At 35.9% G+C, this 24,745-nt stretch overlaps 1 protein-coding gene across 1 annotated transcript in view; it reads right to left on the bottom strand.

Annotated features, from left to right (window-relative positions):
• The window catches only part of PTPRQ (protein tyrosine phosphatase receptor type Q), a 206,486-nt gene that overhangs the window by 55,682 nt on the left and 126,059 nt on the right, over positions 1-24,745 (bottom strand). The window contains exons 27-32 of the mRNA XM_059081625.2: positions 17,382-17,503; positions 10,498-10,684; positions 7,037-7,281; positions 4,367-4,433; positions 1,251-1,409; positions 456-678 (exon numbers count right to left, since the gene is read on the bottom strand). Coding sequence (XP_058937608.1) covers positions 456-678; positions 1,251-1,409; positions 4,367-4,433; positions 7,037-7,281; positions 10,498-10,684; positions 17,382-17,503 — 1,003 coding nt within the window. The remainder of the gene's footprint in view (positions 1-455; positions 679-1,250; positions 1,410-4,366; positions 4,434-7,036; positions 7,282-10,497; positions 10,685-17,381; positions 17,504-24,745) is intronic.

Below are 24,745 nucleotides of genomic sequence, written 5' to 3'. Positions count from 1 at the left end.
GATAGTATGAAAAGCTGAAAATGATTGCTATGACTGAGGTAAACTGAAGCCATAATTAACTGAAAGACTAGGATCATGTTTCTAAAAACCTGACATTAGCATGCATGGCAGAGAAATGAGTGAAAAACACAAAATAGTACACATTAGTCACGTTGCCCTTTACAGAAAGAATTAAATTCTACCTGTGTTCTCCAATTTGCACATTTTTCATATTGCCCTTAGTCACTTAACACATCAAACCATAATTACTTTTAAGCTTGCCTACTTTCCCTACAACTGTATGTTTACGGGATGTAAGGACAATGCCTTGTTGATCTTTATCATGCATTAGGTCACAATACGTTATGGATGCCCAGCACTTACTGGAAAGATGACAGGAGGGGTAGGTGGATGATAAAAGTTGTCAGCTAGCTTGCTAACATGAAGCATAAAGTATAAGCATAAAGTATACTTACAAGTATTGCTTTTTTGGTTTCAGAGGTCCATTGCAGATTTTGTCTTCATTGCCAGGAATCATACATGCATTATCAGCACCTATGATGTAAATTTCTTCATTGCCACTAAACTTCGTCTTTTCCTCTGTACATGGGGGATTAGGAAAGCCTTCATTTGTAAAATATGGCCTCGGTTTATTAAAATATGCATCATACCACTTTGTTACATTTCCATCATGCTGAGCTATTTTCAGAAAAAAAGAATAATGATTACAAGTAATATCCAAATGTATTTCCACATTTATAAAGGATGTTTCTATAATTGCATGAGGAAAATCTGGATGCAACATCTGTCACTCTATGAACCACCAGGGATGATTCAGCTGATCTACCTGGATAATTAGGGAACCCTATCCATTCCCATCACACATGAATCCATAGGCATTGTGAAGAATGACCTCTCAGAGAAAAAACATTCCTCAGTCAAGGGTAACTAACTAACTCTTTCACACCTCCAAAGAAGCTGTCAAGACTCCATCCTGCCAAAGTCAAAACAATCCTACCAGCATATGGAATAAATAAATCACATATTTTAACCATGCCTTTTTAAATTTTGGTAAAATATTTTAGGCATATATTAATGATCAGTAAAATTAATGATAAAAAGTTAATAATAATATTGGCAATCTGTTAAACTCAAGAGATGTGTAATAATCAGGAGTCAACCTTATATTACTAATTTTGAGTTGAAATGTCTTTAGCATTCAGCAGTTCACACACTGCAATTTGACAAGATAAGCTGGCATGTGATGATACCTCCTGCTTCTGCTACAAGCACCTGTACATTTTTGATTGGTCCATGGTCATCATTATAGTAACATATTGGCATTCTGATTGTAATTGTTGTTGAAGTCACAAGAAGTTTTCCCGTGGCATCATAAATAGGGGTTGGTTTGGTTTTTGGTCGTGCTGGAGCTATAAGCAAAGAAGAAATATCACTACCAATTCATTTTTTGTTTCTGCAGAGAAAATCATTTTGAATTCTCCTTTCATGCAGTAATTTACAGATAAAGTGATGACAAATATAAATAACAAATGAAGCATTTTTCTTTGGATACAGCAGATATTTAGCAATTATTACCTCCTAATGGTATAATTATATATTTGAGACTTGCCTAAGATAATGGGACCCAGGTGTGATTTTCAGACATCTGACTCCTCTTTATATATTAAAGAAATTCAAACTATATTTATAATTTTCACAAATGTGTTAAATCATACTAGTATTTTCATGTTTTTTTTTTCTTTTACTTCCTTTAGCTGGTTTACCAGTTTCTATTCTAGTCATACCAGGAGCCCTGCCCTCTAACCCTGCAGTTATCCATACCAAACATCTGGATGGTATCCTCACATATTTTTCTCTATGTTCACATAATCATATAAAAATACATAAAGTCATACATAATGGATTATTCACACTGATATGTTTTAATGGTGCTATATTAAGTATTATAATTACCCCACATATTGTTTTTCTCACTTAAATAAGACTTGTGTAAATCTTTTCAAGTCACCAAGTCCTGGCTAACTCATTCTTCTTAATGACTGTGGTGCAATGCATCATATTTATTCAGTCATTCATCTAGTGATGGGAGTTCACTTTTCCTTCAGGTTTTGAACATTTGCTTCACTACTCAGCCTTATACATTTAGCCTTATTTACTGATCCTTTTATTTCTATGGAATATATTCCCAAGGGAAGAATTTCTGGAACAAAAGAAACATGTACTTTTAACTTTAACAGATATTGCCAGAATAATTTTCTAAAAGTGCCATGACAGGGCTTCCCTGGTGGCGCAGTGGTTGAGAGTCTGCCTGCCGATGCAGGGGACGCGGGTTCGTGCCCCGGTCCGGGAAGATCCCACATGCCGCGGAGCGGCTGGGCTCGTGAGTCATGGCCACTGAGCCTGCGCGTCCGGAGCCTGTGCTCAGCCATGGGAGAGGCCACAACAGTGAGAGGTCCGCGTACCGCAATAAATAAATAAATAAATAAATAAATAAAATAAAAGTGCCATGACAATTCACATTTTACCGTCAATGCATGCAAGTATCTCCAAAATCAATATTTGTAGAAGCTCCTCTTGTTTCATTTCATCTTATAGCTACATCACTAGCTGAGCATCAGTAAGTTGCTTAATCAAACTTCGATTCTCATATTTATAAAATCTTTTTAAAAAGCCTCTCGACAATGCCATAAAATTGGCAATATCATTTCCATTTTATACATGAGGAAAATGGCCTTATGCTACATAGCAGTAAGAGGGAACTATCAAGACTGGAACCAAATCTTTTTGACTTGACCCCTTAGCTCACTCCTCTGAGACATAAAAGTTACGATGACATTAGGTGTATAGAAGTTTATTGGGGAAAATATCTATGAGAATAAAGGGGCAGGGAGCCAAGAGCAGGTGGCAAGATCACAGATCACAGGCCTGACTCGTGTGAATGGGGAGAAGGAAGGAAGGAAGGATTCAGCAGGAAGGGCCTCAGGCTTCAGGGAGTCCTGAGAAACTCTGAGAGAGGCCACCGGGGAGTCCCCAAGACAAGGTTTCCAGTTTGAGGAACCTGGCATGGGGCAGTACTATCCAACTCGGTATTATCTGTCAAATGCAAATTTAATGAGGCAACTATTAATTCAGTGTCACTCCATGTCATTAATAAAATCATGCATATTACTGGAGAAAAATTCATTTCTCTAGGACCGAACCACTGCCCCTAGTACTCATATATCTTCTCTAGATAACTGGTCACGAGTCCATCCACCCTATGTAAGACATGAGAAGTCAGAACTAGTCATCTCTACCTGAGGACGAGCAAAGTATCTGAAATGGGAAGTTTTACTAAATAAATATAATGCATCTATTGTTAACTGTATACTGAATATATAAATATGTCTGCCACTAAATAACAAAGAGAAATTAGGATGGTATGAGGTAAGCTCTTCTTTATGAAGTCATTTTCTAAAGTAGCTGATATTTTTTAGACTTTACGAGTTTGTACATTCCAAGTACATATTTATCAACTAAAGGCAAATAACACAAATAGTATTATAGTTATATAAACTACCCATTGATAAAAAAGTAAAATGTATCAGCTTCATCTTATAGTGATTATTTCTTATTCTTAACAATGCTTGTTTCCAGGCACTATCCCATGGGTTTTTCAAAGATTATCTCTTTTAATCCTCACAGCAACTTATGAGGTAGGAACTAGTATTATCTCCATTAAACTTGTCCAAAGTCAAACAGGTATCAAGTGGCCAATCCAGAATTCAACCTCAGCAACTTGACTCTAGACTCAGCCCCAAAGCTGGCACTTTTAATCACTGTGCTGCGCTATGCTTACCAAAGACTGAGAAAAGCTACTTTTTGTTTCAGAGAGAGGAGCATTAGATGGAATTCTACTAAAGATCAATACAGTCAGAATCATAAAGTTGATTATATGGTAGTTCAGTAAGCACTATTTGATTAACTGAAAAGAATCCGACTTTCAAAATAAAGATCAGTCAAGGAATCTAATTAGAACTAGTCAAAGTCTAGTCATGGGTAATTTAAAGGAGCTTTCTTTTCAATAAAATCTTAAAAACATAAAATACAATTATAAACTTTGTCTCAGAAAAGTTTACATTTAGCAGAAAAGAAATATAAATAGCAGTGGGCATTCTCTGTAATTAACATGGTAATTTGCATTACAATTTAGACATTTTAATTATAGCCTGAATAAGCATACATTACTTATTACTTAATATATGCTTATTATATGCATATGCATCGTTTAAAAGCTTAACTACATCCTTAACTCTAATACAGAATACAAATTATAATTACTCTTTGATTAAGACAATAGTATTTCATGGGAAGGCAGCTCATGTACCTTTAATATCCATGGTTATTCTCATTTGAACCTTTGGCCCTGCACCAGCACTATTGATGGCATAAACCTAAAACAAAGAAACACCTTGTTATTATTTTCAAATTATTGCATATGTGTATGTATAACTGATTATGGTTATATGTCATTTTAAAATGATTGCACTTTGGGGGCTTCCCTAGTGGCAGAGTGGTTAAGAATCCGCCTGCCAATGCAGGGGACACGGGTTCGAGCCCTGGTCTGGGAAGATCCCACATGCCGCGGAGCAACTAGGCCCGTGAGCCAGCCTGTGCTCCCAACAAGAGAGGCTGCGACAGTGAGAGGCCCATGCACCGCGATGAAGAGTGGCCCCCGCTCGACACAACTAGAGAGAGCCCTCGCACAGAAACAAAGACCCAACACAGCCAAAAATAAATTAATTAAAAAAAAATTGCACTTTTGAAAACAATTCATATAGTCTGTTAATTATATTTTCTTGCACTCAAATTAATATATGCAGGAAGAACGTTAGCAATAAAATAGTTCTTACAACTGATATTATGGTACTAAGCCCTGAGAACAAAGGCTGAGTGACCTAAACAGCCCTATCATACAGACCAAGAATGATGTGGCTTCGATTTGAACCTTTAGGAGGAAAAAGCAGAAAAGTCACTATGTCTATACTCTCTCTTCATCTACTCTAACATCTGTTCCTTCTCTCTCTAGCTAGGTTAGCTCCGGCTTTCTTTAAATCCATATTCAAGACGCTTTTTTTTCCTCCTCTGAGATGAAACCCTATTCCTCAGCCTCCCAGTTTTCCTGTGTTAAATCATCCCTCTGAAAGTTGGCCTGTATGCCCTGCTTCACCCCTGCCCCAAAGTATCTGACGCTATACCCTGCATAATGCAGCATATACACATAAAGCATTTCTGTTTGTATCTACAGCAGGGGATTTACACAAACGTGAATCCTTTCAATTAACTTTGTGCTTAGGAAGCTGCAGACACAGGCTCTTATTCACTTTATCTTGCTATGTAAAATAAAGACTGTGTTCTTGGCCAGTTTCATTGTATTCAATAAACGCAATTCAGAATATATCTTTATTGGAATTAATAAATTTGTTTCATACATTAGTGACCCACCCTCCACCCCCTGAATACTTTCAGAAGTATTTTGATTGAATTAAAATAGTAATATACGTGATGTGGTTAGGTATACTAAATAAACCAAGCCCATAAAATGTAGCTTAAAAATATCTAAAGGAAATATTTTTGGTGCATGTAATTTTAAAAAGGAAGTATTCAAAATAAAAAGTGATGTTATGCTTAATTATTTTTATTTCTTTACAATCTAAACTTTAAGTGAGATAATAAAGTTGGGCAGTGCTTCTCAACTTGCAGTGAGCAAAGAAGTCACTTGCAAACCCTGCTGAATGAAGATCTGTAGGTTTTGATTCAGTAGGTTGGGACAGGTGCGAAAGTCACACATTTCTAATAAACTCTCAGGTGTTGAGGACACTATGTTGCACTTTGCAAACAACCAGATTTGTTTTTCTTTAAATTTTGAATTGGTTTTACTTTATTTCCTGTTTTTTCTTTTATTTGCAAGAGCCCAAACTGTTACAACACTTGCTACCTACCATAACTATTAATATCCTACATAGAAATTACTATTCTTATTACTAATTTTTCAGATAAGGAAACTGAGGCACAGATTTGAGGAAATTGCCCAGAAAGAAACTAGCAGAGCCAGAATTTGAACCTAGGTCAGTTCATTCCCTTAACCACCACCTTCTAATAGATCTTCTACAACGGGGGTTCATTTAATGGTACGTGCAGCAAGAATCCTAGCAAGTCAGATTATATGAGATATAAAGTTCGCGAGGGAAACACAGATTATTAATGACAGTTTTCTGATATAAACAGTTGATAGGAAGATTAGTTATGGAGCTACTTGAATGTATAGGGTGAATTCTATGTTGCTTAAAAGATGATTTTCTGAACTATATGGTTCTGTTTGAAAATTCCAAGACATGCAAAAATAGTGAAAGGATGAAACAAATTGTGTATGTGTCTGTGTGTATGTATATGAACTCACATACATATTTACTTTACCAAATGTATAATTTAGAATTAAGATGTAAAATATTAGCTTTTAGTAATAGTTGTGTGAAATACATGTGAATTTCAATCACATTATTTCTGACTTTTGCCTTTGAAATTTGTTTTTCCATTTTCCACCTATAATCACACAAAAAGTTTTTCTTTAGGCAGAATCATCTCATTATATATATATCTGCTCTTTAACTTTTATTTATCGATTTTATTATTTATTTATTTATTTTTGGATGTGTTGGGTCTTCATTGCTGCTCACAGGCTTTCTCTAGTTTCGGCGAGCAGGGGTCACTGCTCTTTAACTTTTAACGTGGATTTTCTTCCTGCTCTATTTCTGGATTTCCACTATAATTGTGCAAACTTTTTTGTTGTTTACATATTTTCAAAGGACTCGCTGTATTAAAATGGGAAATCAGCAATTTTGTTTCTCCAAATTTATTTTCAGTTGGCATGTCTTAAGCGATCCCATGAAAAGATAGGAAAAATGTATTATGTACGTAAGCTGCAGTATTTTTGAATGCTGAGTTTGTAAATCAGCTTTGCAAGATAGGTGAATAATTAAAAGCTATGTATTCTTACACTGATGTTGTATGTATGTCCGCCTTTTAGTCCTTCTAACATTGCAATGACAGATGTGTCTGTTTTCTGGATAATACTGAGGTTGCGAATCTGGACAGCAGTAGGGTCATCTTCTTGGTAAACCAAAGCTTGATACACTTGGATATTTCCATTAGGTTGAGAAGGGGGAAGAAATGTTAACTGAAATTTTGTAACTTCATCTGGTATCTTCTGAAATGTCATGTTGTTCGGTGGGTCCTTAGGGACTGAAATGAAATATTTAGTAATTACAATTTTAAAAACTTTGTGTTCATTTTGATGTCCATATAAAACTGATTTGCTTCAAGTTTCTGTTTATAAAGAGTATTACACAGATCATTTAAGCCATTTAATTTTGAAAACAAGCAAAATGGCTGATGCATTATAGAATCATTGACATCTATGAATCACAGAAACCATAACAGTGATCCAATTTATTTGCTTATTTATTTAGCCTTTTATAATATATATATTTTTAAACAGAATGCGTTTCTATGATACTCTGAACTTAAAGATAATGTAGACTCACAGGAAGTTGCAAAAGTCCCCTGTAACCTTCCCCCAGCTTTCCCCAGTGGTGATATCTTATATAACTGTTGTTTAATATCAAACCTGGAAACAGACACTGGTACAATAATGTTGACTATAGATGTTATTCAGTTTTCACCATTTTTCATGCTTTCCTGTATCTGCGAGTAGTTCTATGCAATTTAATCCCATGTGTAGATTCCTGTAACCATCACCAGAAAACGAGATACAAAACTATTCCATCACCATAAAGAATGTCCTCTTGCTCTCCCCTTAGACTTGCACTCCATGCCTCCTCACAACACTAATCAATCTCCATCTCCATAGTTCTGTCATTTGCAAAAGACAATAGCACGGTGACCTTGAGGTCCATCAGGGTTATTGTATATATCAATAGTTCATTCTATTTTTATTGCTGAGTAGTGTTCCATTTTATGGATGTACGAGTTTAATTTATAAAAACATTTGGGTTGTTTCCAGTTATTCTGTTGTTGTCATTACTAATAAGTCTTCTATTAACATTCAAATACAGATATTTGCATGGACATTAAGTTTTCAATTCTCTACGATAATTGCCCAAGAGTATAATTGGTGGATCATGTAGTAAGTGCATTTAAAAAAAATTTTTTTTAACATCTTTATTGTAGTATAATTGCTTTACAATGCTGTGTTAGTTTCTGCTAACAAAGTAAATCAGCTATACATATACATATATCCACATATATCCTCCCTCTTATGTCTCCCACCCACCCTCCCTATCCCGCCCCTCTAGTTGGTCACAAAGCACTGAGCTGATCTTGATCTCCCTGTGCTCTGTGGCTGCTTCCCACTACCTATCTATTTTACATTTGGTAGTATATAAAAGATCACCGAAGTATTTTTCCATTGTAGCTATACCCTTTTACATTCCCACTAGCAATGTATGAGAGATCTAGTGTTTCTGCATCTTTTCCAACATTAGGTATTACCACTATTTTAAAAATTATTATTTCACTTGTTCTAGTAGATGTATAGTGATATATCACTGTGGTTTCAATTTGCATTTCCCCAATAGCTAATGGTGTTGAAAACCCGTCTTATCATGAGTTTATTTGCCAGTCATATTTCCTCTCTGGTAAAATATCTGTTCACATTGTCAATTTTCTAACTGGATTCTTTTTAAGTGTTGAATTTTAAGATTTCTTTATGTTCTAGATATTCCAGTTTATTTTTGATAAATAAAAGTTATCCTAACATATAACTAGCTAAATATCAATAAATTATTATTTTAAAATGATACACGAGGATAAAATTATTTATGAATAATTTTATGAAGGACTAGTTTTTGTTGTACCACATAATCAGTGTTCTTTAAATAAATGATTCATTGAATGAACATATCTTATTTTGATCACATTGAAATGGATATTCCATTCTAAATTCTAAAATTCTAAGTATAGAATTTCCATGAAAAGGCTGTTAATATTTGGCTGTCAATGATTCAGATATTCAGATATTGTTGCAAACATCCCTAGAGACAGTGCCCTATGGCAAGCAAAAAATAACTAAGTAAATAACAGTGAGAAAAAAAAAGAGAGAAAAGCAAATAAACATGTCATTGTGCCAAATATCACAGGATGAAAAAATGCATAGCTGAAATAAAGGTTAAATTGGTTCAACACACATTTTCACAACATTTGCTGTTATACATTTTTATGATACATAAGAAACATATATATTTTTTCTTTTTATAAGAATTGTTTCTCTAAAATTAGGATCAGCTTTAAAGCTGAATACATGAAAGAATTATCAGAATGCTAGAAAGAACCTTCTATCCTCCAAATATCTTTCATTTGACATCTAAAATTCTACTCTTAGAGGTTTAGTAGAAATTTATTTAACTATGATATCCTTGGAAGAGTTAGCAAATTAGGATTTGCAATCAATGCTTTGTGGTGTGAATGTGAATAAGTTTAGCAGCAACTTTCCTCACAGATAGGTAGGATGGGGGAGAAGTGCAAAAAGTATAATAAGAAAATAAGTACCTGGAATATACATGGCCACAAAATGGAAACAAGCAGAATTTTAGGGTGCTGAGGATAGGATGTACTTTTCAATTTAGATCCGTAAGTTTATAGACAACAGAGTATGTAGCATAATGAAAAGACTAGCTGAAAAATATTTTACCTCCTATACTTACCTTACAGATAGCAACAAATAAACTATAGCAACACATCCCTTCATGTGCTCTTTCCAAAGATATATCTGGTGGCAAAGAACATCAGGAGTCTGAAGGAGGATGGGGCAAGCGAGTTCTGGGAAGTTGACTTTCCACATTAAATTCTTATTGGTTACAATCTTATTATTCATTCAGACCCTGTTCATAGGAACTGGAGGAAATCTGTGTAGATTCTGACATTTATCAAATAGATTATGTAATAAAACATGTCACTTAACTAAGTGAAGAAAACAGATATGGTAAAACATAACCTGGGTTCTAATTTTGAATTCTAGATTATTTAATAATAGAGTATTATTACTTTAATGTGCATTTAAACCATGGGAGAGAAATAATTAAAATGGAATTTAAGGTGAAGCTTTATTGGCTAGACAGTTGGACAAAATCATCTCTTAGGCAAGGTAACTCAACTTCTGAAATAGTGTTTAAATAAATGCAAAAAAGTACAATTGGTTACCTTATTATGAACTAATTTATTTTTGTATTTACAAGTATTGATTAGTCTACATAATTCCACTTTGCCTCATAAATGTAAATACAAAGCTTTACTTTTGTCAGTCACAGTGAGTCACTGAATTTTAAACTTACGTGCTTAAAAAAATTTCTTTTAACACATATGCTTTGTAGGGTAAGGTGTGAGAAACTGTAAGAAAGACACCTAACTCAGTCCATTTTTAGCATGAAAAATAAACCTTACCTGATTCTAAAGTAGTAACAATCACTTCAGCACTCGACTTTCCTTCCACATATGCAGCACTAATATTTCCAGTGAAAGCAGTGATCACCACGGAATACCTTGTGAATATTTTCAAATCTTTAATTTCTATGGTTTTATTTTCTCCATTTGACTTGATTAAGGAAATATTAAATTCATCACTATCTACCTACAGGAAAAAATAGCTAACAATTAAAGGAAGCAGCACTTGAGATACAAATCACTAAAACATAATAATAGAAGGCTATGAGTGGTATATTTTTCTAGCCAAGATTTAAAAATTCTTTTATTTACAGTCAGACGGACCTGGGAAATCCAAAGTGCTACTTTAACAGTTTACTAATTACAATTATTTCAACAATTGAAAGTAAAAGAAAAAAATCAATCACAATTCATCAGAACAAGCAGAAATCATCTCTGCAGTCAATGAAATTTATACTCCAATTTTTTTTTAACATCTTTATTGGAGTATAATTGCTTTACAATGGTGTGTGAGTTTCTGCTTTATAACAAAGTGAATCAGCTATACATATACATATATCCCCATATCTCCTCCCTCTTGCGTCTCCCTCCCACCCTCCCTATCCCACCCCTATAGGTGGTCACAAAGCACGAGCTGATCTCCCTGTGCTATGCGGCTGCTTCCCACTAGCTATTTTACATTTGGTAGTATATGTAAATCCATGCCAGTCTCTCACTTCGTCCCAGTTTACCCTTCCCCCTCCCCATGTCCTCAAGTCCATTCTCTACTTCTGTGTCTTTATTCCTGTCCTGCCCCTAGGTTCTTCAAAACCTTTTATTTTTATTTTTTAGATTCCATATATATGTGTTAGCATACGGTATTTGTTTTTCTCTTCTGACTTCACTCTGTATGACAGACTCTAGGTCCATCCACCTCACTACAAATAACTCAATTTTGTTTCTTATGGTTAATATTCCATTGTATATATGTGCCACATCTTCTTTATCCATTCATCTGTCGACGGACACTTAGGATGCTTCCATGTCCTGGCTATTGTAAATAGTGCTGCAATGAACATTGTGGTACATGACTCTTTTGAATTACGGTTTTCTCAGGGTACATGCCTAGTAGTGGGATTGCTGGGTCATACGATAGTTCTATTTTAGTTTTTTAAGGAACCTCCATACTGTTCTCCATAGTGACTGTATCAATTGACATTCCCACCAACGGTGCAAGAGGGTTCCCTTTTCTCCACACCTTCTCCAGCATTTACTGTTTCTAGATTTTTTGATGATGGCCATTCTAACTGGTGTGAGGTGATACCTCATGGTAGTTTTGATTTGCATTTCTCTAATGATTAGTGATGTTGAGCATTCTTTCATGTGTTTGTTGGCAATCTGTATATCTTCTTTGGAGAAATGTCTATTTAGGTCTTCTGCCCATTTTTGGATTGGGTTGTTTGTTTTTTTGTTATTGAGCTGCATGAGTTGCTTGTAAATTTTGGAGATTAATCCTTTGTCAGTTGCTTCATTTGCAAATATTTTCTCCCATTCTGAGGGTTGTCTTTTGGTCTTTTTTATGGTATCCTTTGCTGTGCAAAAGCCTTTAAGTTTCATTAGGTCCCATTTGTTTATTTTTATACTCCAATGTTTTATAGAGGTTGGTACCCAGCCATCAAGGGTTCAAATCCCAATCTGGTCACTTAATAACTCCTGTAGCATTTGATAAGTCATTTATGCTCTCTGTCTTAGTTTCTGTATATGTAAGATTGGGGTGATAATATCTACTTAAAGTATTTTGATGATTTAGAAAAAACTGATCTGAAGTAGCCGGCACAGAAATTTGCTATTTTTTTTTTACCATGACCAACAAACATGAAACACATTTTGCAACATAATTCAGGATGTGTGTGTGTGTATTCTTTATAACTGAAAATTGCTTTTCAGAAATACAACTTCTGAAATGCACTTTGATATTTTTATTTTATTCCAATTCATTTAAAAAATGCTGGTCATAATTGAAGTTTGAAAAACTGATCTAGCACCATGCAAGGCACTAAGTAAGGAATCAGTTAATTAACATATATGTCATAATTATTAAATGTGTACAAATGAGTATGCTTAGGTATATTAAATATAGTTGTATAATTTATTAAAACATAGTCTGTCTTTGATGGAGAGTCTGGCTTATTCACTGTAGTGATTAAACATAGCTAGTTTCTAGCACTAAATACAAGGGCTTTTCCTGAGATGAAAAACAGCAAGTTTGAAATCCTATTATGCCTGCTTCTCTCAAGTACTTGAAAGACTTAAAATCAAGTTGGGGACTTCCCTGGTGGCGCAGTGTTTGAGAGTCTGCCTGCTAATGCAGGGGACACGGGTTCGAGCCCTGGTCTGGGAGGATCCCACATGCCGTGGAGCAACTAGGCCCGTGAGCCACAACTACTGAGCCTGTGCATCTGGAGCCTGTGCTCCGCAACAAGAGGCCGCGATAGTGAGAGGCCCGTGCACCGCGATGAAGAGTGGCCCCCACTTGCCACAACTAGAGAAAGCCCTCGCACAGAAACGAAGACCCAACACAGCAAAAATAAATAAATGTATAAACTCCTACCCCCAACATCTTAAAAAAAAAAAGTTGGATACACTGTCCTCACTATCAAGTTCATTTTCAACTAGACCCTCTCACATAACTTTTTTTTTTCTCTCATATAACTTTGAAAGATTTTTTTTGTTTAATATGTTCTTCAAATGCTCTTTTCTAAGAGCTTTTAAAACTAAAAACGATGTTGCTATGGTAAACACAGCAAAAGGCTGAAAAATATCAGATCTGCAAAAAGTCAAACAGATCGAATCAGAGCAGTAGAGGGAGGTGTTCCCCTTCTAAAGTGGCAGAAAAACAAATCAATCAGTGTAGGAATCCAATTGATCGGGTGCATGCACCCACTGGTAGAAAGTGTGTATGTATTTAATTAGTTGTCAACATCTAAATATCACATACAAATCGGGCTTTTAAAATTTCCCCTATGACTAGGCTTATATTCATGCTGGGTAACAATTATCTAGAGATGAGTGATAGGTGACTCCTCTAATGGACCAGGGGTCTCCAATTCATCACTGAAGCTTCATTGTGACTGTTCCTTGATGTTCCTTGCCTGACTACTATAGCTACTTCAACTCTGATTTTATTGAGTTGAGCTGAATTCTTCAAGATTCCATAGCAACTTGGTAGCTGAGACAGGATTTACTCCCAGATCTTTGAAGAGTCCAGACCTCTCTACCCAAAGTCATGGGGCATGGTCTTATAAAGTAAAACTAAATTATTCCAATGCCTTCCATTAAAAAATGGATAACAAATAGCAAGTAGTAAGACATGAAATAACATGCATGTGATCTACTATATCTTAAAAAATATACAGTAAAATTCAAAAAGAATGCTCGGCCCTCAAATACAGCATGTGGAAAAATTCATTTTCTTTCTTCACTAAACCTACTATCATTAACTAATATTTGTCCACTTACCCAGGACTGAAACCTCAAACCTTTTTGACCCATCATTTCCCTTCAATCAGTTCCAAATTTGTTTGCTCATATTTGATCATCGATTATTACGATGAAATCTGCCATTTTTTTTGAAGTGTGGCTTTTTTAATATACATTGTCAATAATTAGATGCTGGTTCTATTTCCCTCTCCTTTGCCTGCCCCACCTGCACTCTTCCCCACCTGGTGCACCCCCATTTAATTCTTACATCCCAGAATAGAACAAATTTAATATTCTCTGTGCTGTCTCCTCTATATATTATGTCCCACATAACAGAAACTTTAATTACTTTGTTAGTTTATATTCCAAAAAAGACTGCATACCTCATACTCTACAACTAGCTCTTTATATTCTGGTGTCATTCTCTAGAATGTGAGCTCCTTGGAAGCAGAACTTTGTTTTCCATCTTTGTCTTGGTGAAAGAAGCTACTAAGTATTTGCTAAATTAAAAAATAAAGGGACTCACAAACAAAGGGCCACAAAATGCATTAATTTCCAGTAGAATCATCCAGGATGATATCTGAGCCCATATATCTTTATTCAAGATTGTCAATTTTTACTTAATTTGAGTCTTTTAAGGGAAGAGTTTTATGCCCTTGCGGTTAGTATTTGGCAGAGGCCAGGCTGCAGCATAAGTCCTAAATTCAGTGACATACATTCTTCTTTGGTCTGCGAGCCAATGACTTTTGAAGGTAGATAGTTATATATTCATGAAATGAGCTGCAGATAAACTCTATAAGGATAATGACCACGTCAGACTTGTTCACTTCTACATACCCAGCACGTACTACAATGCTGGCATTTGAATGTATTTAAAAGTGTGTTGGGAGTTTGGGATTGACATGTACACACTGCTATATTGAAACTAGATAACTGACAAGGCCCTACTGCATAGCACAGGAAACTCTGCTCAATATTCTGTAATAACCTAAATGGGATAAGGATTTGAAAAAGGATAGATGCATGTACATATGTATAACTGAATCACTCTGCTGTACACCTGAAACTAACACAACATTGTTAATCAACTATGCTCCAATGTAAAACTAAAAAAAATAAAGTGTGTTGAAAGAATGAAGGGAAAAAGGAACAAATGACAACTTAGTTCCAAGAATCCTAGGGAAACTGTGAAATGTTAGGATCTGTTTGAATTTTTGCTATCTTTGATCCAAAGGTGTTTTGGTGAGCATATATTTCAGTTTGGCAATTTTTATTTGCTTTTTGATGGTTTTTCCTATTTTCCATCACACCATTGTCTACTGGTTTTAGCCACGTCTTAATATTTGAGAAGTTATTTATCATCTCTGTGCCTCAGTTCCCCTTTATGCAAAATGAAGATGATAATATTTACAGCAAAATGTTATTAGATAAGATATGATAATACAATGCATATGAAGAGCTAATATGTAACTGAAATAAGCAATTACAATATTAGTTATCTTTCCATCCTTCTCTCTTTCCCTTGCCCATTTTTAATCTCAGTAAGAATGCTAAGAGAATGAGGTTATAAATCACTTTTTTAAATATTTTATTTTTCCCTCCTCTAAACACAACCAAATTCCAAGAGAGAGCTATTTTCCTTAATAAAGTGTCTTTTACTTGATAGAGCACAGTATTAACATTTTATAATTTGCTTTTAATGCTATTCCCAGAGCATTTGTCATTCGTGTTGATTATTTTTGGCTAATTATTAACTAAATATCTTCACAGATATGCTCTAGAAAAGGAACATAAACTGAAGACTGAATGGGAGAACAAATGTACCAATAAACCCTGAAATTTTCTTTTAATCAAGACACATCTTTTGAGAAAGTATTTCCTTTAAGAAATAATATAAAGACATTAAAAAATCATAAAGGTTAAAACAAGAGATGGATAGAAACAGCAAGAAGGAGAGGAGAATTCACCATGAATTACCTAATTTAATGTGTTAGATGCAACTGTAAGAGACTGCTCATCAGGTCCAGTAAAGCTCAAGCAGGCTGGCAAGGAGATATTTCCAGTTCTAACCCTAGATGACAACTCTGCATTATTCACATTGTGCAGTACCCTGTCTTAGGTGAAAGGCTTGCCTCTTATGCTTGGGTCTCCTTCTGTCTGGAAGGCTACTCCAATTTGCTGTCTTCAGGGACATCTTATTTAAATGTTTGTGTTCCCCAGGATACTATCCTCAGGTTAGTTCTTACAGAAGAGTCTTTACATGTTGTGTAGTTAATCTCATCTACTCATGTTGTTTCATCTATCATCTAAACACCAACAGTTCCCAAATCTGGAAATACAAACTTCCTCTCCTGAGCTACAGAACCACAAATAATACTGCTAAAGGGCGATCTTCATCTGGAGGATTCCCAGGCATCTTAAAGTCGGTGCATCTAGTACTGAATTCATGCCTTTCCTCTACAAATCTGTTCCTCCTCTCAATTTTCCAAATCATATATCTTAAAGTCATCCTTGATTATTCTTTTCACTCACCATCCACAGATTTTTTTTTTCACCAAATCCTGTAGTTTTAAATTATTTTTCATTCTGTCTTCCCTCACTCCATTTCCTCTGTCCTTCTTTTCTTGTCCAGTTTTACTCTTATAGTTTCCTGTCTCCTTATTTAATTTTGTACCGCCAGAACTTCTCTAAAACTATTCTCTACAATGCACCCATACTGATCCTGTGAAACAGATATCTGTATCCCGACACTGCTTTAATTCCACATTTGGCACCCCACTGCCCTTACCATGAAACCCACACTCCATAACATGTTGTAAGTCTGGCTCCTGATCTGGCCTCATCTCTCAGCCTTTTCTTCTTGAAAGTTTCGACCAAGGATTCCAGAACGACTTGCTCTTTCCTGAAGGAAGCTAACTTTTCTATTATTCTAACTTCTATTACCATTTCCTTTTCATGCTCTGCTTCAATTATTTTCAAAATTAAGCTCCGATTCTATCTTATTTGGGAGATATTTCTCCTAATGCCTTGTCCATTCTCCTTTTCTGTTATGAGTTCATTTTCACTGTATTTCAAACCACTATATTATTATCAACTTAACCTCGTTTATATACATCATCCATACCCTGACGATAAATACAATAATAACCATGGTGACAATACTTTATTTATATTTATTGAACACTTACTACACGTCAGGCAATGTTTTAAGTTCTTTAGGCAAATTTTCTAATTTAGTCCTCACAGAATCTCTGTACACTGGGTAGTATTATCAATCTTTATTTTACAGATGTGGACACTGAAACACAAACAAGTTAAGTAAGCTGCCTAACAGAGCTGAGATTAAAATTCAAAGTCTGGTTCCAAAACCTATATTCTTAACCATGCTCTATACTGTCTTTTGTAGAAGGTAAAACATGCCTTACCGATTTGACATCTATCAAATAGAATGTTGGTCCAGTAATGACAGCAGGTTCACTCCAGCTGATGTTGATGCTAAAAGGTGATGTTGCTACTACATACACATTTTCAGGAGGACCATCTGGAGCTATGAAAATAGAAAAAAATCAATTACCTTGCTACATTTAAGCTAGTATTTGCCACAATACAATAATAGAAAAGATCATAAAAAAGGATAATCATGATGAATTAATTATACATAAATTTATAGCTCACAGCATGCTAAAAGGCACTGGCAAATCAAATGATGTAATTACTTTCAAAATAATTACTATGCATAAAGAACTTCCATATGAGAAATTAACAGTCATAAATACATGATCTTTAAACTTGAAATAACAGTTTGAAAAGAAAGCATCACTATTGCTAAAATAAATCTTTTTGAACAAATCAATATTTTATTGTAAAATAGCTTAACAATGTTGTTTTAGGAAAACTTGCAGAAACTAAACATATTTGACTACAGAAAAGTGGAACTGGTTCAAGTGAATTATATTTAAAATGTATTGTCTTACAAATGTATCAATAAATTGGGTTGGTTTATTGTATTCACTGAGGGGGTAGCATAGGAAATAGGTTATACAACTGATCTTATTATTACAAATGTAAACACTTCCTGAGTTCATTATGATTCCAAATGAATTCTTTAATTTGTCTTAACTTTTATTATTGTTGTCTTTCCTCAAGAGTGCAAAACAAGAAATAATATTTTAGGGAACTGATGAAAACCTGTGTTGAAATTTCAATTTGTGAAACTACTAGGAATTAGAAGAGTTTTCAGTATGTTAAGAAGGATTTAGTCACAGTTACTTTGACATAGACATTGACCTAGAAACACTGTTTACACATCCCTGTCCTATCACGGCCCCTCGTCAATTCCAGGGAAATTAAATATTGGGAGATGAATATTTCCCAGCATTTCTGATTTTTAAATCCACATGAACAAAGATTACTGAACAATATTATTCCTTAGATCCTGAGAAGGGGTAAAGAAGAAGAGAAAATATTCATTTCCTCAAATTTATAACAGCAACAAGTTGTATGATCTTGGTCAGACAATAAAATTTCTGGACCTCAGTTTCTTCTTCATATGCATATTTCACAGTGTTTTTAAAAGAACTGCGAACACAAAATGTGTGAAAGTAGCCCATTAGTTTAGCGTTTGGCCCTTTTTGTAAATTAATACAAAATATTATAACAAAGGGCAAAGTAAAGATAAGAACTAATTAGAAATACACATAATCTACTATGGGAGGGCAAAGACAAAGTGGTGAGTACGGTTGGGCGGGGGGTCAAGGTAAAGTTGCAGAGAGGAGCTGGGGATTGAATAGACTTTGAAACATGAGAAGGATTTCAATAATCAGAAGGGCAGGTTTGGGGGCACTTCTTTGCTAAGAAGGTCGTAAGCAAAGCCACAAAGATATAAACAATGGAATCCACAGACAGAATATTATTGCTGCAGAATGGCTTTCTTATGCTTATTAATCTTATGCTTATGCTTATTATTTTATAATTGAAAAATATAACTCGAGGAAGGGGTCCACACACTTCACCAGACTGTCCAAGGAATGTATGGTACAAAAAAAAAAATCAGAATCTCTAAATTTAAGGAATAGAGATATCACAGAAAGACCAGCATTAATGGAGGGATAGGGTAGGGAACAAGCCTCAAGCAGTCATTTGGGAACTAAGTTAGGGAGCACTGGATTATCTTAAAGCGTTTGAAGTTCATTCTTTAAACAATGGGATGTCACTGAAAGTTCTGAAAAGGGAAGTATTTTTCTAATGACTTAGGAAGAAATCTGATGCAGCTATGAAAAAGATATGTGCTCTGAAGCAGTGAGTCCAGATAGGCTATTTCCAAAAAGCCAGGTGAGATCGGATGAGACCCAAAAGTAGAAGAGTGACAGTAGGTAGAGATAGGAGGAGATGAATCCCAGAGCCCTTAGAAAATCTAATAAAAAGAACTTAAGGGCAGGGCTTCCCTGGTGGCGCAGTGGTTGAGAATCCGCCTGCCGATGCAGGGGACACGGGTTCGTGCCCCGGTCCGGGAAGATCCCACATGCCGCGGAGCGGCTGGGCCCGTGAGCCATGGCCGCTGAGCCTGCGCGTCCGGAGCCTGTGCTCCGCAATGGGAGAGGCCACAGCAGTGAAAGGCCCGCGTACTGCAAAAAAAAACAAACAAAAACAAAAAACAAACAAAAACAAAAAAAAAGAACTTAAGGGCAGATGAGATGTGAAATAGAGGAATGTAGTAAAAGCTAACTCATGTATTAATACTGGGAGAGTATTGCCAGAATTCACAACAACAGCACGTTCAGGAACAGACACTAGTCTTGGTAGGGATAAGACCATGGCAGGAGATGATAAATTTGGTCTGTACTCATTAAGTCTGAGATACTCACAAAGATTCAGTTGCCTTCCTGGCAATTGGAAAGATGAGCCTAGAACCAGGGAGACAGGACCAAGATGGAGAAGGGTTTTTAAAATTTTTCAGATAATTCCTTACAAATTGGGATAGTATAAATATGGCAAGTATATCTGGTTCAAGTGAGTCACAGGCTCTGAAGAAAGACAAAAGTTTTATTTCAACGCCAGGTAGCTGTTTAAGATGCTAACAGTAGTGACAGTCTTTGAACTATGAATGAGTTATTGGTACTTAGAACATTTTCAAGAAAGATGATATTATATGTTTTGGAATTTGGGAGCCCAGCTCAGCCCATAAAAGTATTTTTTTAATAGTAGCATTGAAATAATTTAAAGAAGTACTCAAATGTTACTATAGAGGACTCTAGGAAAGATGTATAAGAAAGTTTCTGTGGGAAAACGCTTTTGGGGTGACAAACATATCCTTCCTACTTGTACCTTTTCTGAACTTTGTGCAATACTCTGAACATTGACTCAGAGATCCAGTCTATATGGCATCCAGGGGAGAGAGTGAGGAGGGTATGCTCCTGGATTCAGAGGTGTGATAAGCTGAGAGGTGTTAATAATAATGACAGAATTAGGCACATGATTTCTCTGGTGACTAATGTAGAGAGATCATGGAATCTCAGCACTTAAACACACCCTGCATGTCCTGAGATCTTCAGTCTTATTCTAACTTTAGGATCCTAGATTTAGGAAAACTGCCTCAAACTGTAGCATAATTCATTTAGTTAACTATACACAAAACAATGAGAGCCATAGGAGGTCTCCTGCCACCAGCATAATTGTTTTTGGATGCCCTCACAGCATAATGCACTCCATATTCAAAAGTGGCAACTCTCTTTCCTTCCCAAGCTGGATATTCCTTAGAAATAAGGAGTGGATAGGCTTCAGGATTAGGTACACCATTACTGATCATCATTATATACTTTCCTCATGGAGATATCGCTCTGAAAAATGTAAGATGTGGGCTTCCCTCGTGGCGCAGTGGTTGAGAGTCCGCCTGCCGATTTAGGGGACAGGGGTTTGTGCCCCGGTCGGGGAAGATCCCACATGCCGCAGAGCGGCCTGGCCCATAAGCCATGGCCGCTGAGCCTGCGCATCCGGAGCCTGTGCTCCGCAACGGGAGAGGCCACAACAGTGAGAGGCCCGCGTACCACAAAAAAAAAGAAAAACAAAAAAAAAGTAAGATGTTTTGTGGGTTTCAATGGCCTGTCTCCTGCCTTTGACTCTGTAAAAGGGGATGGGCTAGAAGCTAAGTAAAGCTTTACTCAGATGGCTATTGATTAATATTTTAATTATTTATCCTTTATTAATGTTTTTGCAAAACCTGCCTTCTGGCTCTGTATGGACCATTGTGGAGAGGCAGAATTTTCTGACAGGCTGCACGTTTCAAGTGGTATGAGACAGGAAAATATTTTAGCCTACCTTTTCCTTTATTTCTACCAAAACGTTCTGTTGACTTTTAGGTGAAATTTATGCATTTATCCAACCAATATTTATTGAGCATCTCCTATGTGCCAGGGACTGGGAAGACACCAAGCTTATAGAAGTGATCAAGGTAACTGTGGACCTATCCATATAGAGCTTCTAGTATGTACCCACTCTTCTCCACTCAGCAACTGTTTATTGAACACCTACTCAAGGCAGGCATTTTTGAGGTGCTGGGAATAGAGAAGAAAACCAAAGATATATAGATCATGGAACCACTATTTCAGTGGAGGGAGACAAATAATATATAAGTATATTATAAAAATTTATATAAATTAATATATAACATACAAATAAATGATATACTATGTTAGGAAGTGATATGTACCATGACAAAAAATGAAGCAGGGTAATTGGGATGGGAATGTGGATAGGAGTTCCTATTTTAAAAAATATGGTGGTCAGGCTATGCCTCTCTAAACAGGTAACATTTAAACAAAGATTTGAAGGAGGTGAGGGAGCACGGGAATGTTTGAAGAAGAAGTGTCACAGGGAGGAGAATGGCCAGTGCAAAGACCCTGAGACAGGACTGTGCCTGGTATGTTCTAGGAATAACTGGGACTCCAGTGAGGCTGAAGCCAAGTCAGTCAGAATGTGAGTCAGACAGGAAATGAGGCCAGATTGTGTAGGGCCTTTAATGCCATGGCTAAGGTCTTTTAAGAACTGCTGTCATAGACAAAAAAGACAAATGCCATAGTTTAATAAACTAATATCATGAACTAGAAGGAGCCTCTATAGATTTTGGTGCTTGGTATCTAACTCATACCAAGAAGATGGGCCCAAATTCATTATATCCAAAGAGGACACATTATCTCCAGAATGTTATTCTTATACCTCTATAACATATATAAACTCAATGGCTGTCGAGATTACACTTTTAAACCTAACTCATTCTAGCAGGCAGGCAAGGTGGTGCATTATTGTTGCCCAGATAACATGGACAGCTTACTGAGAATTTTCTGTGATAAGAAAGCCGATGAGATTTTTCTGTGACTAGGTTGATGGTAGCTTGTTTTTATAAATATTTTCTGGAAATATTCTTCTATGTCTGTGTCTTCTCTGCTCTGCAGTCTGGATCTTTGGGCTCTCAAATGAGGACAGATCCAAAACCATTTCCCAAGGAAAACCTTGGCTAGTCTTGCAAACATGTCTGTAGACCAGCTCAGAAAGCAGTATGATGCCTTGCTTCAACTTCTCGTCTTTCATAGTAAGATGTCAACCCTGCAATCATTCCATTAATACCAGCAATCAAAGCCCTCATCAGGGAGTGTCTGCTACCCCAAGCAGAGCTGACAGAAAAATGACATTCAAAGATCATTCATGGTACGTACTAACCATTTGAACTACTAAATATTTTTAAGTTCTATGCACTAATCAATCATTATAAAAAGGCAAGGTATTTAGCCCCTCGTTGAGCTGTGCTTTAATTCTTGAACTTTCCTAAAGTGTTTTTTTTCTTTCTTTTTAAAGAAACAATCACTCTTAATAACATTTGCATTTTCAGTATACTTGATAAAATTGCCTGTTTTGTTACACAAGTGTTCCCTGTGTTAAATCCTTTATGAAATATTTCTCTTAGAACATATTAATCTATATTCTTGAAGAATTATAATATGATGGACTAAGAACTCCTAAATCTGAAATTTAAAAAAGTAAACACATACCTAACTAAACTGATATGAATATATTATATGCACATAATATATAACTGAATATATATTTCATCTGTGTAAAGCAATGAAAGATAAACATTTGATTAATTCACGGATTTTGTTTTTTTTTTTTTTTTGCGGTACGCGGGCCTCTCACTGTTGTGGCCTCTCCCGCTGCGGAGCACAGGCTCTGGACACGCAGGCTCAGCGGCCATGGCTCACGGGCCCAGCCGCTCCGTGGCACGTGGGATCTTCCCGGAACGGGGCACGAACCCGTCTGTGTCCCCTGCATCGGCAGGCGGACCACTGCGCCACCAGGGAAGCCCTAATTCACGGATATTTTAAGAGAAATATTTAGAACACCAAATGCCCAAAGTATACTATAAAATAGTACCTAATTATTTTAATATTGTCCAAATATTATAATGTACTTTTAAGCAAATAACATTTTCAAGTTTCTTTTATGCAATTTTCTCTTGGAATTTATCAAAATTCCAAAAATGCATAATAAAATAATTCAGTATTATTTTTTTTCTTTTATTCCAGTGTGTAGTAAACTATTATTAGAGTTACATAAGGGGGAATACAAAATTACAATTATGAATGTCAACAATCAAAATAAAGGAAGCTTAAAGCAGTAAAGGTATGGGGAATTGAAAATATGCCAGTTTAAAAGCTTAGTAATATATAAACATCTTTTGGGAGACTTTGTTTGTCTCTCCATAAACTGTCACATTCTGATTTAGGATTGTTTGTGAAATGAATCTAGTCAGTAGTAGGCCAAGATATCACTATACCCTTTCTCTTATAAATCACAGCAATTTACTCAGTAGGAATGATCTATCCTTATTCTCTCATTCCCCATAATCCAATCACTTCCTCTCATAAGCACTTTTCCCCTGGTTTTCACAATAATGCATTTTCTGTAACTAACAACCATCATTTCCTGATTATCATGCTTCTATCCTTGCACAGGAATGTGGGTCTTATGTGGGTCAGGGTCATCTTTCCCATCCATCTGTGTCCCCATGCTAAGTGTGTTAGCTGAAAGGTGAGTCTGGAGAGACCATCATTAGGCCTAGTACATATAAAAGTTTGAACGCCCCCAAGTCTATGACACTTTGATTAAGAACCATCAAATTTTGGTGTGTCTAATACTACACTTTCAGAATAAGCACATTCAAAGAGTTCTTAGAAACTTTGCCTTCTGCAGATCCCTGTAAATTTTATTTAATGATGAAAAGTGTTGTAGAAAATACTCTGGTTTTTAGTGCATGCTGTAGTGACCTTCCTGAAGAATAAACACAAATAAATAAATGACTTGACAGCAACTCACAAGACAAAAAAAATCTTGAGCTCTGTACACATGTATGATTTAGACTGTCTGCACATCTATTTGAATTTAAGTTCATTTCAAGTTTGTTTAAAGGTCCTTCCTTTCAGGGTATTTTAGTTTCAGGATTTGGTACACTGGACCATCAGATTCCTATTTTCTGTCATCACTAAATGAAAGACTCCCATTCTTTCTCGGCTTATACAAGTATTAACAGCCTCTAGGACTGTGAGTTGCCTTACCATACCTGAAGGAATTTGCTTTAAGTTTTAGATGTCTCTCAGGGCTAAACAAAATCTAATTGGCTGGGTGGTTTGGGTGGATTCCTTACATCTTAAATAATTCAGGGCATCAAGGGCCCTGAAGAAGTTCAGCAATTAGATTGACCATATTGATGGAGGCCAAGAGCATCTCAGGACACATCCCA

This window comes from Kogia breviceps, chromosome 12 (genome assembly GCF_026419965.1).
Source record: "Kogia breviceps isolate mKogBre1 chromosome 12, mKogBre1 haplotype 1, whole genome shotgun sequence".
In the NCBI taxonomy this organism is placed as follows: Eukaryota; Metazoa; Chordata; class Mammalia; order Artiodactyla; family Physeteridae; genus Kogia; species Kogia breviceps.
This window is presented reverse-complemented; position numbering and strand designations above follow the sequence as displayed.